At 40.2% G+C, this 14621-nt stretch overlaps 1 protein-coding gene across 14 annotated transcripts in view; it reads left to right on the forward strand.

The window, feature by feature from the left end:
• Positions 1–1368: 1368 nt before the first annotated feature.
• The window catches only part of CADPS2 (calcium dependent secretion activator 2), a 567394-nt gene continuing 554141 nt past the window's right edge, over positions 1369–14621 (forward strand). For all 14 annotated transcript variants that reach the window (XM_050782592.1, XM_050782594.1, XM_050782597.1 and 11 more), the window contains exon 1: positions 1369–2163. In XM_050782592.1, the coding sequence (XP_050638549.1) occupies positions 1822–2163 (342 nt within the window). In that variant the 5' untranslated portion in view covers positions 1369–1821. The remainder of the gene's footprint in view (positions 2164–14621) is intronic.

Genomic DNA, 14621 nt, shown 5'->3' on the forward strand with positions numbered 1-14621 from the left:
CTCAGAAAGCTATTACTTTGATGAGGGTATTAGATAAACAATTTCACAGATCTTTGCAAAGTGCTAGATAAGCACCAGATATTATGACAAATAAGATTGCTATTTGCTTGCCTTGCTGAAAATAAAACATTGCCTTTAAATACATCGGTGTTTGAGATTTTCTATTTCTTGGCAGTTTGTGATCATCCCAGCAGCCATGCTCTTACTGAAGACCTTTTATTACAAAGGGGCCTGCTATGGATTAGGCAAAGACAAATAGGTAAGACTCCTCAGGAGTAAATGCCTCCTTGTCTTTTACTCCATCTAGAGAGAAAGTCAGTAAATGCAGAAGTCTCTCTTGTGTCCCTAACTACATGAAAGTGGCCTGAAAAAGCTAAAACTGCTGTTTGACCATGGTGGTAGAGGAGCTCAGAGCTGGTAGTTAATTTGCCCTGTGTCATTTCCACTGATCTTCATCACCTCCCTGCCCACCTGGTCGCTGCACACTCCACCTGGTGTTGAATGCATTGTTTTGCCTATTTCCCCCTCTGTCAAGACTCAGGACACAGAATTAGTACAAGAAACTCCTAGGTGGTTCCAGCACTAGGACTGAGAAATCTGCGCAGATAAGGCAGGCTTTGGTGCAGCTACAAGACGCCCACTTGAGGCCAGAACCATCAGCGACTGAGTGTGTTACGTGCCTTAGTCCACCGTGGGCTCCGCAAAAGGCTAATTAATAGTGCTGGACACCGGGAGGGCGCTCAAATATTTGCTGAATAAATGTCTACACTACACAACCTGTTTTGAGTCAACTGCATCCCAACCCAGAAAATAATTGAGATATGTTTGAGCTGAATCAGAGTGTCATTTGCACATGTAAAATCTCTCTTGCCGTGAGTCTGCAGGAATAGAACAGTTTAAAAAGTAAGCCTCGTTGTTTTTTGTTTTTGTTTTTGTTTTTTAAATTACTTCGACGTTTATAATTTGGGCTTCAGCATGAGGATCAAAACGGCAGCAGAGCAGAGCGAGAGAGACTTTCCAAAGTCTTGTCGCAAAGATATTTCGTGGTGAAGGACTCCAGTCCCGCTTTTCCGTGCTGGGGTTCAATCCCGGGCAGCAGGTTCGGGTTGGGGAGATGTCTCGGCCGCGCCTCGTCACCTCTTGTTAGGGGACAGTCCCTCTCCGCTCCCCATTCCACCTCCACCTGCTGGAGAACAGATCATAGGTGGTAGGGTGAGGGTAGTCCGAGCAGCCCCGGTGGGCGCTTACGCGGGCCACAGCGCTCGGCCGCTCCCCGCCTTTGCAAACTGTGTGCTAGGGCACCAGGCGCCCGGGCACTCGGGCCCGGGCAGCAACGGCGGCGCGCGCACGCGCACGCGCACTCCGCGGCCCCGCGCGGCTCCTCGACATTCAATTCCACGTGTTGCTTGTAGTAAGCGCCACAGGTTCCCCACCTGCGTCCAGGCGCTCGGGCCGCTCTGCCTCTGCTGGCGGGCTCTGGGGAACCGCTGGGTCGGCGCGCCCCGGGCTGGCGGAGCAATTCCTGAGGCGCTCAAGCTCACCCCCAACGCTAACTCCGCCTATTCAATCCCGGCGGCTCCCCCTCTCCCCCCTCCCAGTCCTCCTCCCGGCTCCTGCCCGCCCCTTTCGCCCTGGTGGTAGGAAACACTCCTGAATCTAACTCGACGTGTCCGGAAAGCCCTGGCCAGTTTTCCTTTCGTTCTGGGGCCGGTGCAGCCAGCTCCGCGGCTCCCTCAGACCCGCGGGCGCAGCCGCCGGGGGTGAAGCGCCTGGGGACCGCGGGCCGAGCGGCGGAGATTCCGGCGGGGATTCCGGAGCACCATGCTGGACCCGTCTTCCAGCGAAGAGGAGTCGGACGAGGGGCTGGAAGAGGAGAGCCGCGATGTGCTGGTGGCGGCCGGCGGCTCGCAGCGAGCTCCGCCGGCCCCGACTCGGGAAGGGCGGCGGGACGCGCCGGGGCGCGCGGGCGGCGGCGGCGGCGCGGCCAGATCCGTGAGCCCGAGCCCCTCTGTGCTCAGTGAGGGGCGAGACGAGCCCGAGCGGCAGCTGGACGATGAGCAGGAGCGGAGGATCCGCCTGCAGCTCTACGTCTTCGTCGTGAGGTGCATCGCGTACCCCTTCAACGCCAAACAGCCCACCGACATGGCCCGGAGGCAGCAGAAGGTGAGTTGCGGGACCGGGCGCCTCCTGCCACCACTTCTCCCTGGGGTTTTCTCCCGGGAGAGCTCTGGACGCCTCCCGTCCTTCTGCGAAACGCAGGACACCGTATTTTTGTTAGTCTTTGAGGGCAGAGGAATCTTTGGGGACAAGACGGTGCTTTCACCCGCCGGGTATGGGGCTGCAGCGGACACCTCTTCTCCTCCTCCCCGCCTGGGCTGGCAGGAGCTGTCAGCTCACCATCCATGAGACAGAGACCAACAGCGCCGGCCGTGCCGCGGTTGCACCCGGCAGGCGCAGCTCTGGCCGGATTAGAATGCGACTCCCACCAACTTTAATTTCCAACAGCACTGGTGCATTCCTGTCCACCTAGCCTGGCGTGATATTGCTAGAGCTGGGTTTGCCGAGGGTCTGAATGAATGGTGTAGCTAGGCGAAACAGGTGGAGCCTGAGTACTTTTCTTATCTTAGGTAGAGAGAAATCTTCACTTAAGAGGGGTAGAAATTTTCCTCAGTGAATAAGAAAGTTAAATTCATACGTTTCCTATATTGCCATACAACCAGGACATCAAATCCAAACACCGAAGAAGGCATGCAGCTTTGTAAAGTGTCTGTGGGTAAGTAATTTCTGGTCTGGGCAGGCCTGATTAATGAAATACATTCCTACTGATGAAAGATAAAGGATTGGTGCACGACCACTTCATAACAAATGCTTTCCAAATGCTTTTTTGGGGAGCAAAATGCTTTTTCTCCCCCAAAAGGTAAGAAGTTTGTTTCAGGTGAAAGGCCGGCCAACTTGAGTTTCAAAACAAGATCCCAGGGGCCTGATGTTCTGTAGCAGACAGGAGTAATGACTGAAATTCTCCTAAGTGGTTAAATGTTTACAACAGAAACTCTAGGAAATCTTTTTAATAGAATGCTGAACCTGGAAGGTTCTGTAGAAATCCTTAACAGTTCCCTCAGTTTGTGATAAGATCTAGAGATCCAGAGAGGTTGTAGTCTGTTCAAGGAATACCTAGATGCGCAGACATTTATTAGTTTTCTGAAATACTAACTTCAGTGTGTGAGACATTTTTAGAAATTTGGAGAGGTTTTGAGTTGACTTCAACTGTAACTGTAGTTCAGAGTAAATTCAGTCTCCCTACACTCTCCCACCCCCAGTTAGCTAACCTTTATTTTTTGAGGTATGATTGAATGTAAAAAGCTATACATACCACTCAACCCTAACTATTGGTGGTTATATAGGTGTGTAAGTATCATGGGGATAAGTATACACTATGAAACCACCTATAGTTAACACTATTGTATGCTTAAGATCTGCCCTCTTAGAAAAAATTTTAAGTGGTCTTACCCAACTTTTTAAAACACACACAAACTGAGCAACCATTTTGGAATCATTTATTCTCTGGGAATCCTTATGGAATATTTCCCTACAGCTGGAGACTAATAACAGATCCTTTAGGTAACCTAGCCCTAGGTATTTTTTTTTTTTTTTTTTTTTTTTTTTTTTTTTTTTTTTTGAGACGGAGTCTCGCTCTGTCGCCCAGGCTGGAGTGCAGTGGCGCGATCTCGGCTCACTGCAAGCTCCGCCTCCCGGGTTCACGCCATTCTCCTGCCTCAGCCTCCCGAGTAGCTGGGACTACAGGCGCCCACAACCGCGCCCAGCTAATTTTTTTTTGTATTTTTAGTAGAGACGGGGTTTCACCGTGGTCTCGATCTCCTGACCTTGTGATCCGCCCGCCTCGGCCTCCCAAAGTGCTGGGATTACAGGCGTGAGCCACCGCGCCCGGCTGCCCTAGGTATTGAGTCACAGAATGTTACAGATGGAAGAGATCTCGAGATCCTAGGGAGACTCCTCATGTTGGAGAAGAGAAATGGGTCATAATAGCATTTCCCAATCCCAAACAAATTGACACAGTTAAAGCCACCATTACTCAGGTAAGTTTTGAATGCCCTGCAGTGTTTTTATGAGCCTGCTACTCCACTCCTGAATGAATCCCATACTTCCTAATCAGTTGCTCCAGTTGAGTCTGTTCTGAGGCAGTCACCCGTGGCCACTTCTCAATTCTAGTCAAGCGACTGTCAGCTTCAGTAGTCATTCTTAAACTAAATTTTTTTGTATATGTTGTGGTATGAGTTCATATCATCCAGTCTCTAGTTTTACCATTCATATTGCATTTAAGCCTATTTTTAATGTATTAAAGTGTAAAAGTAATGTTTGGTAAAATTGAGATTATTTTTTCCCTGTAATAATATTATTCTTGAAGATGCGTTTGCAGATTTACTACGAGTTGATTTATACTGTGAATACTTGTTGCATTTTGTTAATGAAGTGGACCCTCCCTTTGCTGTTCAAATAGTGCAGTTTTCTCTGACTCCTTCTGTTTAAATATTTGTTCAAAATTATTTGAATTGGCGAGCAGGTGCATTCATAATGCTACTGAGGAGACTATTGTTATAACCTTATCCAGGCATTACCAAAGACAATTTCAAACTACAAAAAAAGCAAAATACTATATATTCTATGAAAAACAAATTAGAATCCTTAGGAATTTCCGTATTCTAAATGCTTAGAGCACAGATTAACTTTTGTGAATTACTTTTATTTTTTATTAAGATGAATGCCAAACAACCTAAGTATTTACTTTATTCAACCCTCCCCCACCTTTTAAAAAATGTGCTCCTTACTAAAGGGAGCTGGAGCAACTTTTGGCAGTCTGGTTTCCTCTTAGGGCAAAATGAAATGGGAATTTATGTTCATGTGAATTTGATGCACAAGCTAATAAGTAATGCCAAAACTTACTTGAAGTCTTGCATTATACAGTTAGATTATTTAAAAGAAGTAACAAGGTAATTGCAAAATCACTATTCCATTGTATATTTTATTCTGTATCTTCAAGTAGTCAGGCATCCAGTAAAAAGATCTAATAGCTTAAATTGTTGTCTTTGAAATGAATATTGCTGCTTACTCACTTCTCTCAACTTCAAGAATTTAGAGACTCAGAAATTGAGATCTGAAAGGGTCTTCATTTTATGAAGAAAATTAATCACAAAGGTAAGAGCTTTACCCAGCAGGCCAGGAGTCAGGTTTCTCTTCAGTCAAAGCCCTTTCACTATCAGAGCTGATGAGTTTCTGTGAACCAGAGCTGAGCAGCCTGTTATTTATTTTTTTCACTTGGCTAAAATGGTCCACAAAGTTAGTAAGAGGTTGTGTCTACGAGCTATTTGAGAAAGCTTAGTAGCATTAAACACAGTTAACAAACACATGAATTTCTTTGCTTTTGTCTAGACTATTTCAATTTCGAGGAATAATACTGGTTGGTTTATGACATTCAAGCCCTCTGACCACTGATGGTTTTACAGAAAATTCTGGGGGTGCATATGGGCTACACACTGTGACAGAGTGCCTTTCCAGGTGCTACATCTCCTTAGTGAACATATCCAGGGGTTCACACATGATATGAATATGAACTAACAAACAGTGATTGAAAAATGACATCAGTAGTGATAGTGCTTGAGCCTCTAATGCTGATTTACCTTGATTTTGCAGCACCCCAATGCTGATAATGATGATGATTAACTTTTGATGGTTCTAGATCTTTGGTTAAAGGTAGGGTCAGTGTTGAAACTAGAAAAACAATAATACAAATCAGGTACTAATTAATAAAGACAATTGTTTGTTAGACTTTAGAAAAACATTAAGACCTTGGAGGAAAAAGTAACAAAAGGGTTCCTTGGTGGTTTGAAAGTTAGGGAGATCCTGATAAGCATAATGACCAACATAGAAGAGATTAAGTACCTTTACTCATAAATGTGAGTTCACAGTCTTGAGTTCTAAATTCATAACAGTATTTAAGATGTATATGACTTAAACTGCTGGTAGTTTTGGTTAGAATCCATAGGTTTCTAGTCACTGCTCTTTTCATTATTTGAGTTTTTATGTATTTTTTAACTGGAAATAAGAGGGTATTAAAATGGAACCTACTAATCTTCCATATAATTCATATACCTATGTTTTTATGTTTCAGTGTGTGTCTCCGCTGTAACCACACTAAATTGTGCCTTATTAAACCATTTTGTATAATCACTCCTATCACTTTGTATAATTTTCTGTGATAATTCTAGGTTTCAGAAATGTATCTAAATAATACTGTGAAATTGCAGATAGTGGGGAAGTAAACAGGTAAAATTGATCTGGAGAAGAACATTGTGGGGAAATAGTATTGGGTGAAATAATATACCTCCAACTCGCTCATTTGAATGTTGTAACTGCTATAAAGTGGCCACTTTTATCTCCCTTTGGACATAGTGGTACTTCCCGGGTTTTATTTTGTTTTCATCTTCTGACTAGTTTGGTGTCTGTTGTAAACATATAAGTCTCAGATTCAGTCTATGCCTTAACGAATTAGTGAGGTATAGGATGGAGTAAAGATAATATAAAGACAATGTGAAAGGGTTTTTTACTTTTCTGTGGGAAAGTGGGATCTAGTGTTCCTAAACATGTTTTGAGACCTCTGAAACTTACCTTATTTCCCTAAAGAAAGCCATGAAAATGGTAATACCTGTTGGTGTAAAACTAGTGAATTCAAAGTAACACTTTCCTAATGTTTCTAGCAAGCCCCAGAGACAAGTTAGCAGTGTTGAAGCCCCATAGTATGCCTTTCTTTCTGGCCTGCAGGTTTCCAGCAGATCTGGTGATAGTCCAAAATGCCATACTCTTAGGGAGATAGGGTGATTTATCTTTTGTGCTCATTTGGCTTTGATACATTAAGGTCCCAGTACAGAAGAGATGAGTTGTGTTATTTGCTGCTTTTAATTATAGGGAATACCTTGCCCTGTGGGGAGTGAGTTGGAAACCACATATTAAAGTAAAACCTCACAGTGGACTTAAAACAGTATCTTAGGGAAAATTTTTTGTTGCTTCAGCTGATTCTTTTAACCTTCCAGTATCCTGAGACCACAGCACTTAATTTGGTGGAATGAGTTGTGGTAATGAGAACTCAGACGGATTAAGTGATGTTGTCATTTGCTGCTTTACTTCAAAAATGAAATCAGCTGCAATTTTGATATATAATGACTACTTATAAAGTGAAATAAAATATTTTAATGGTGTGTTTTCCCTTTTCAGTTTTGTTTTGTTTTGCTTTTAATGGAAACAGCTCTCTTCATTCGTACTCTTACAAAATAAACACAGTTTGTAAGGTCATTAAAGACTTTCAAAACAAAATAGGAAAGCTGATGGCCAGATTATAATAGTCTGGGAATTCTGAATGGAAAATTCTTTGTCATTTGCTGGTGAGGTAGACCACTTTTGACTGATTGTGCTACTTTATATTCATTTCAAATTAATCGAGACCTTTGGGAAGGAAGAGGTGGATTGCATAGTCATGTGACATTGCTATTTCAGTTTTTAGCCTAGGAAAGACCTAATAATTTTAAATAGTGGACATATCAATGGGACAAATGGCATATTTTCTAGGGTTTGAAGAGCATTTAAACATCAAATTATGGAATTGTTGTCCAAAATCTGTAATATTTCATTCTATGTTCACTGTGTTTCAGTTACCCAAAAATTTTGATATGATTTCCTTAAGGAAAAAGAAGTGTGATTCTTATCTTAACTGCACATTAGAATCATCTGGAGAGCTTTAACAACAATCTCATTACCCAGGTTGTACCCCAAGGTAATTAAATCAGTCTCAGGGGGTGTAGTGTTAAAGCTTCCCAGGTGATTTCAGTGTACAGCCAAGGTTGAGAACCACTGTTCTAAAGAGAAGGTACAGAAAAATGGCTTACTTTCACCTATGAAAGTATTTGCAATAGCAAGTAAGATTACTAATTAAGCTGGTATTCCATGTGCAGGAAAAGGTAATAGGGATACTCGAAGCAGGGAACAAAAAACAAATATTCTAGAGTTTGTGCAGTCGATAAGGTGGAGAGGCTGGTGCATATTTATTTAGACTTATAAAAGGTGTCTAGGTGCTATGCTGGAGGCTTTTGAATTATATTCACAGTAGTGTCTTTTATTCATTGTAAAACTATAGATAAATCACCACATTAGCAATGGAAAATATATATCGAATGCTGAGGGTAAGCATGAGTGCTTTCTATTCCAAAATGAACTGGGAAGAATACAGTGAAATCTCCAAGTTGGAGCTGACACTCAGTAATTCCTAACTGAACAGTACAGCTCACAAAGGTCCTATGAGACCGTTAGTGGGTAACCTCTTTCCTCAGTATAGGTAGTAGTAATGCATACAGGTTTTCCAAAAAGTAAACTTTAGAAGTCGTTCTAACATAATTGTCTTATTAAATAATTAAAATGACTTAAACAATTTAAATTCTGCTATGTCCAAAATTATAACATTAGGTGGACAGTAAGGAAAAGCTTCTATTTTCCTCAAATTTTATTAAAAAGGTACATTGGTTTGTGTTTGGGAGCCTTTTACTTTGTACAGCATCATTAATGCTCTGCTTTGCTTCTTGAAACTTTTATCATACCACTTTGTAGACGTGGTTTCAGTACTTTCATTTTATACCTTCAAGTTAGTGATGGATTTTTATAATGAAAATATTACTGGGGCAAAGAGCCTGAAAATTTAAAGCCTGTCTTTGTCAGTCTAATAGCTGAGATATTTAATTTGCTCCTTTCTGATTGCTTGTGAGAATGAGTATGTGTAGGCTAGTATCTTTTTCCTTACTCTGTCGCCCAGGCTGCAGTGCCCCAGGCTGCAGTGCAGTGGCACAATTCTGGCTCACTGCAACCTCTCCCTCCCAGGTTCAAGTGATTCTCCTGCCTCAGCCTCCCAAGTAGCTGGGATTACGGGCGTGCACCACCACGCCTGGCTAATTTTTGTATGTTTTAGTAGAGATGGTGTTTTGCCATGTTGGCCAGGCTGGTCTCGAGCTCCTGACCTCAAGTGATCCACCCGCCTCAGCCTCCCAAAGTGCTGGGATTACAGGCATGAGCCACTGCACCTGGCCAGACTCCTTTTTTTTTTTTTTTTAAGTTATATCTGTTAACTTTTAACTTCTACTATTTTAGAAATCAATAGTTTGTATCCTTTCTTCGTGTTTCCCTTAGGGTTGTCTTTTGCTGTTGCTTTTAAAGAGGACCAAGGGAATGGGAGAGAGACATGAGAGAGTGGTTCTGTCATCCAGCTTCTCTTTTAGGGTTGCTTTATTTTTGGTTTTGTAATAAGATAATGAGAATATATGAAAGCTATGAATTTATCTCTTAAGTGCAGTTTGGCCTCAGTCCTTATGTTATAAAACATTTTTATTTAAATATTCTCATTTCTGATTTTACTATTTTTTCTTGAACCAGTATTTACATATTTAATCAGAATAGTAATTTAGAAATTGCAGTTGAAAAATTTGTTTTCTCTTCAGTAATAGATTTTCAATTTTATGTTGACAGAGAATGTTGCTTATGATACTTAGCATTGTTGTATGTAATTTAAGTTTTTCATCACAAATTAGTATATGGATTTTAAGATTAAAAGTTTGCTATATATCTAATAATTAGCATTATTATAGTAATCATTCCTGTCTTATTTTTGTCTTCTTTGACTAAATTATCTTAATTGTATTAGTTTATTTTGCGTTTCTAGCCATATTTAATTCATATGTTTTGATTCCAGTCTCTTAGTTGTGTAAAGATTCATGAGTATACACTTACAATCACTGAAAATTAACTTCCTTGATCTACTTACTGTGTATATAGGACAAGGATTCTACTTTGTTCAGATTTAACACTGATTTTACTTTCTTTTGGTGGAGTTTGTCAGAGATATTGAAAAGTATCCGTAATACATATATAACTACACTCTTATATTCACCTAGTTATGCATCTAATGTAAACACATATGTACACATACATCTGTAAATGTGTACACACTCACATTTCTGGATTGCTTTGTATTGAGGAAAATTATGCAACAATTTATGCCTAGTCTATGCTTTAATAAGAGGATTTAAGCATTTTATTAGTTGCCATTGATATGTTTAATCTTATTTTCTGTTTTATTCAGTGTTTTCTGTTTTTTTTTAAAAATTTGTTGCCGAGGTTTTCTTCTAGAGTTTTTATGGTTTTAGGTCTCACATTTAAGTCCTTAATCCATCTTGAGTTAATTTTTGTATAAGGTGTAAGGAAGGGGTCCAGTGTCGGTTTTCTGCATATGGCTAGCCAGTTTTCCCAACACCATTTATTAAATAGGGAATCCTTTCTCTATTGCTTGTTTTTGTCAGGTTTGTCAAAGATCAAATGGTTGTAGATGTGTGGTGTTATTTCTGAGGACTCTGTTCTGTTCCATTAGTCTATATATCTGTTTCGGTACCAGTACCATGCCATTTTGGTTACTGTAGCCTCGTGATATAGTTTGAAGTCAGTTAGCGTGATGGCTCCAACTTTGTTCTTTTTGCTTAGGGTTGTCTTGGCTATGTGAGCTCTTTTTTGGTTCCATAGGAAATTTAAAGTAGTTTTTTCTAATTCTCTGAAGAAAGTCAGTGGTAGCTTGATGGCGATAGCATTGAATCTATAAATTACTTTGGGTAGTTGGGCATTTTCACAATATTGATTCTTCCTATCCATGAGCATGGAATGTTTTTCCATTTGTTTGTGTCCTCTCTTATTTCTTTGAGCAGTGGTTTGTAGTTCTCCTTGAAGAGGTCCTTCACATCCCTTGTAAATTGTATTCCTAGGTATTTTATTCTCTTTGTAGCGATTGTGAATGGGAGTTCACTCATGATTTGGCTGTCTGTCAGGACACAGGCATGGGCAAAGACTTGATGACTAAAACACCAAAAGCAATGTCAACAACAGCCAAAACTGATAAATGGGATCTAATAAAACTAAAGAGTTTCTGCACAGCAAAAGAAACTATCATCAGAGTTAACAGGCAACCTACAGAATGAGAGAAAAATTTTGCAATCTATCCATCTGACAAAGGGCTAATATCCAGAATCTACAAAGAACTTAAACAAATTTACAAGAAGAAAACAACCCCATCAAAAAGTAGGTGAAGGATATGAACAGACACGTCTCAAAAGAAGACATTTATGCAGCCAGCAAACATGAAAAGCTCATCATCACTGGTCATTAGAGAAATGGCAATCAAAACCACAGTGGGATATCATCTCATGCCAGTTAGAATGGCGATAATTAAAGTCAGGAAATAGATGTTGGAGAGGATGTGGAGAAACAGGAATGCTTTTACACTGTTGTTGGGAGTGTAAATTAGTTTAACCATTGTGGAAGATAGTGTGGCAATTCCTCTGGGATCTAGAACCAGAAATATCATTTGACGCAGCAATCCCATTATTGGGTATATACCCAAAGGATTATAAATCATGCTGCTATAAAGACACATGCACACACATGTTTATTGTGGCACTATTTACAATAGCAAAGACTTGGAACCACCAAAAATGCCCATCAATGACAGACTGGATAAAGAAAATGTGGCACATGTACACCATGGAATACTATGCAGCCATAAAAAAGAATGAGTTCATGTCCCTTGCAGGGGCATGGATGAAGCTGAAAACCATCATCCTCAGCAAACTAATACAGGAACGGAAAACCAAACACCGCATGTTCTCACTCATAAGTGGGAGTTGAACAATGAGAACACATGGACACAGGGAGGGGAACATCACACACCCGGGCCTGTTGGGTTGGGGGTCTAGGGTAGGGAGAGCATTAGGAGAAATACCTAATGTAGATGATGGGTTGATGGGTGCAGGAAACCACTATGGCACATGTATTCCTGTGTAACCTGCATGTTCTGCATGTGTATCCCAGAACTTAAAATATTTAAAAAAATTGTTTTGTGCCTTTTGCTATATGGACTCCATTTAAAAAATATATATATCTAGAAAACAAAATGCCAAGTACAGTAGTTGGGTTTTGCTTTATCCAAAGAGCATTTTCCTTAGGGAGGCATTTGGCTGCCTGTGTTTAAGGGCATTTCTTTCTTTTTTTTTTTTTTTTTTGAGACCGAGTCTCGCTCTATCACCCAGGCTGGAGTGCAGTGGCGGGATCTCAGCTCACTGCAAGCTCCGCCTCCCGGGTTTAGGCCATTCTCCTGCCTCAGCCTTCTGAGTAGCTGGGACTACAGGTGCCCACCACCTCGCCCGGCTAGTTTTTTGTATTTTTTAGTAGAGAGGGGGTTTCACCGTGTTAGCCAGGATGGTCTCGATCTCCTGACCTCGTGTTCCACCCGTCTCGGCCTCCCAAAGTGCTGGGATTACAGGCTTGAGCCATCGCGCCCGGCCTTTAAGGGCATTTCTGTACTCCTTTCCTGGAGCTAGGGACAGATAAGGTGAAACAATGTAACATTTCCTTCGCCTTCCTTATGGTTGTGCTTACTATTCTGATTGAAAGGGCAGGGCACATGTGTTTTAAGAGGCTATGTCTCTAGTTTTGTTCTTGGGTTGTGATGTCAGTGGACATTCCTTGGGAAATTGGGTTACAGTTTTATCTTTAGTTTACAATGTTGTTACCCTATTTAATTTTTTTTTCTGGGTCTGCATGGAATTTTTTATTAGAACATGGGAAAAATAAATTCTGCTACCATGAAACTTGTATTCTTACTAGTTTAACATATTTAGGAAAATGCATTCCAAATTTTATTTAAAGAGATGAGAGCCTTAATTTGGTTCTCTAGAAAAACTAAAACTAAAAATACTGCTTAGTTAAAAAGGCTTACAAAATGCTGAATATCATAAGAAAAAATTCTGAAATATAACAAGACAACTTTAGCCTACACTTCTGAAGCTCTTCTTTTCTTACCCAGAAGGATTGCATATATTCTCAAGCAGTAGTAAGTAAGGAGACTGAGATAAAGCCCATTCTTGTTCTCTCGTCCTTGCTTTAGGTCCACTGTGTTTTGACATGTTTCATATTACAAGCTTCTGTATAAAGCTTTCTTTGATGAAACAAAGGTTCCTATAATGAATCTCATTGTTTTTGACTGGAACACCTAAAATGACAGAGAGGGAGGCCAAAATGTTCAAGTAATTATGAAAATTTAAAGTTACATGATTAAAGTGTGCAACACTGTAAGAATTCCTATAAAGTTTGATCACCATTATCTTTTTTTAGCACTCTGGCAATCTCTCCCCTCCTCCATTGTCCCCTGTCTTTGTTGACTTTTCCATTTTCAATTTTCTATCTTAGGACCCTATCTGCAGTAAAGGTCTACTCTTCTTTGTCCTTTCTAAATTGCTTTATCTTCATCTATAAAATGATTAATACTTGCTTCACTGAGATGATGGGAAGATATATAAAATAATTTCTGAAAAGCACTTAGTGCAGTGTCTGACCTGGACTATATCTTCAAAAAGTTTCCTGTTAACATTTTGTAATAATTTACATTCAGGGAAAAATGTTTCCTGCTATAAAGCATACTGCATTTATCAACAGATATTGAGGCAATATTTGAACAGATTTCATGTGGTGGGAACTATTTCAGGCACTAGAATATAGACATTGGAATATAGACATGGACAAGATAGCCCTTTTTATTAATTTATTTTTAAATGACAAATAACAGTTGTGTGTGTCTGGTACAATGTGATGCTTTAATCTGTGTATACATTGTAGAATGATTCGGTCAATCTAATTAACATATCCATCACCTCACCAACTTACCTTCGTTTTGTGGTGAGGTTGTTAAAAATCTATTTGTGTACCAATTTTGAAATATACAATACATAATTATTAACTGGTCAGTCACCATGCAGTGCAGTAGATCACTAAAATTTATTCTTCCAGTTCAACTGAAATTTTGTACCCTTTGATCAACATCTCCCCTTTCTCCATCCCTCCCACTCCTTCCAGCCTCTGGTAGCCATCTTTCTACTCTGTTTCTATGCATATATATTTACAATTATCATAACTTTTTGATGAATTGATCCCTTTATTATTACATAATGACCTTCTTTGTCTCTTTGATTTAAAGTCTATTTTGCCTGATATGTATAGCTACCCCTGCACTCTTAGTTTTCATTTGTGTGGAATATCTTTTTTCTTCCCTTCACTTTGAATCTGTATGTGTCCTTAGAGATGAAATTAGTCTCTTTTTGGAAGCATATAGTTGGGTCGTTGCATCTTTTTTTTTTTTTTTTAAATCCACTAAGCTATTTGATGTCTTTTGATCAGAAAATGTAACCCATTTATTTTCAAAGTGATTATTGATAGGTAAGGATTTACTATTGAATTTTGTTAATTATTTTCTGGTTATGTAGATCCTTTGTTCCTCTCTTCTTCTCTTGCTGTGTTCTTTTGTGGTTTGAGGATTTCTCTATGGTATGCTTTGAATGCTTTCGTTTTGTGTATCTACTAAGGGTTTTTGCCTTGTGGTTACTGTGAGGCTACCATAAAACATTTTATACTAATAACAGGCTCTTTAAAGCTGATAATAACTTTGATCACTTGCACAAACTCTATACTTTTACTCT

The sequence above is a fragment of the Macaca thibetana genome, chromosome 3 (genome assembly GCF_024542745.1).
Source record: "Macaca thibetana thibetana isolate TM-01 chromosome 3, ASM2454274v1, whole genome shotgun sequence".
Lineage (NCBI taxonomy): Eukaryota > Metazoa > Chordata > Mammalia > Primates > Cercopithecidae > Macaca > Macaca thibetana.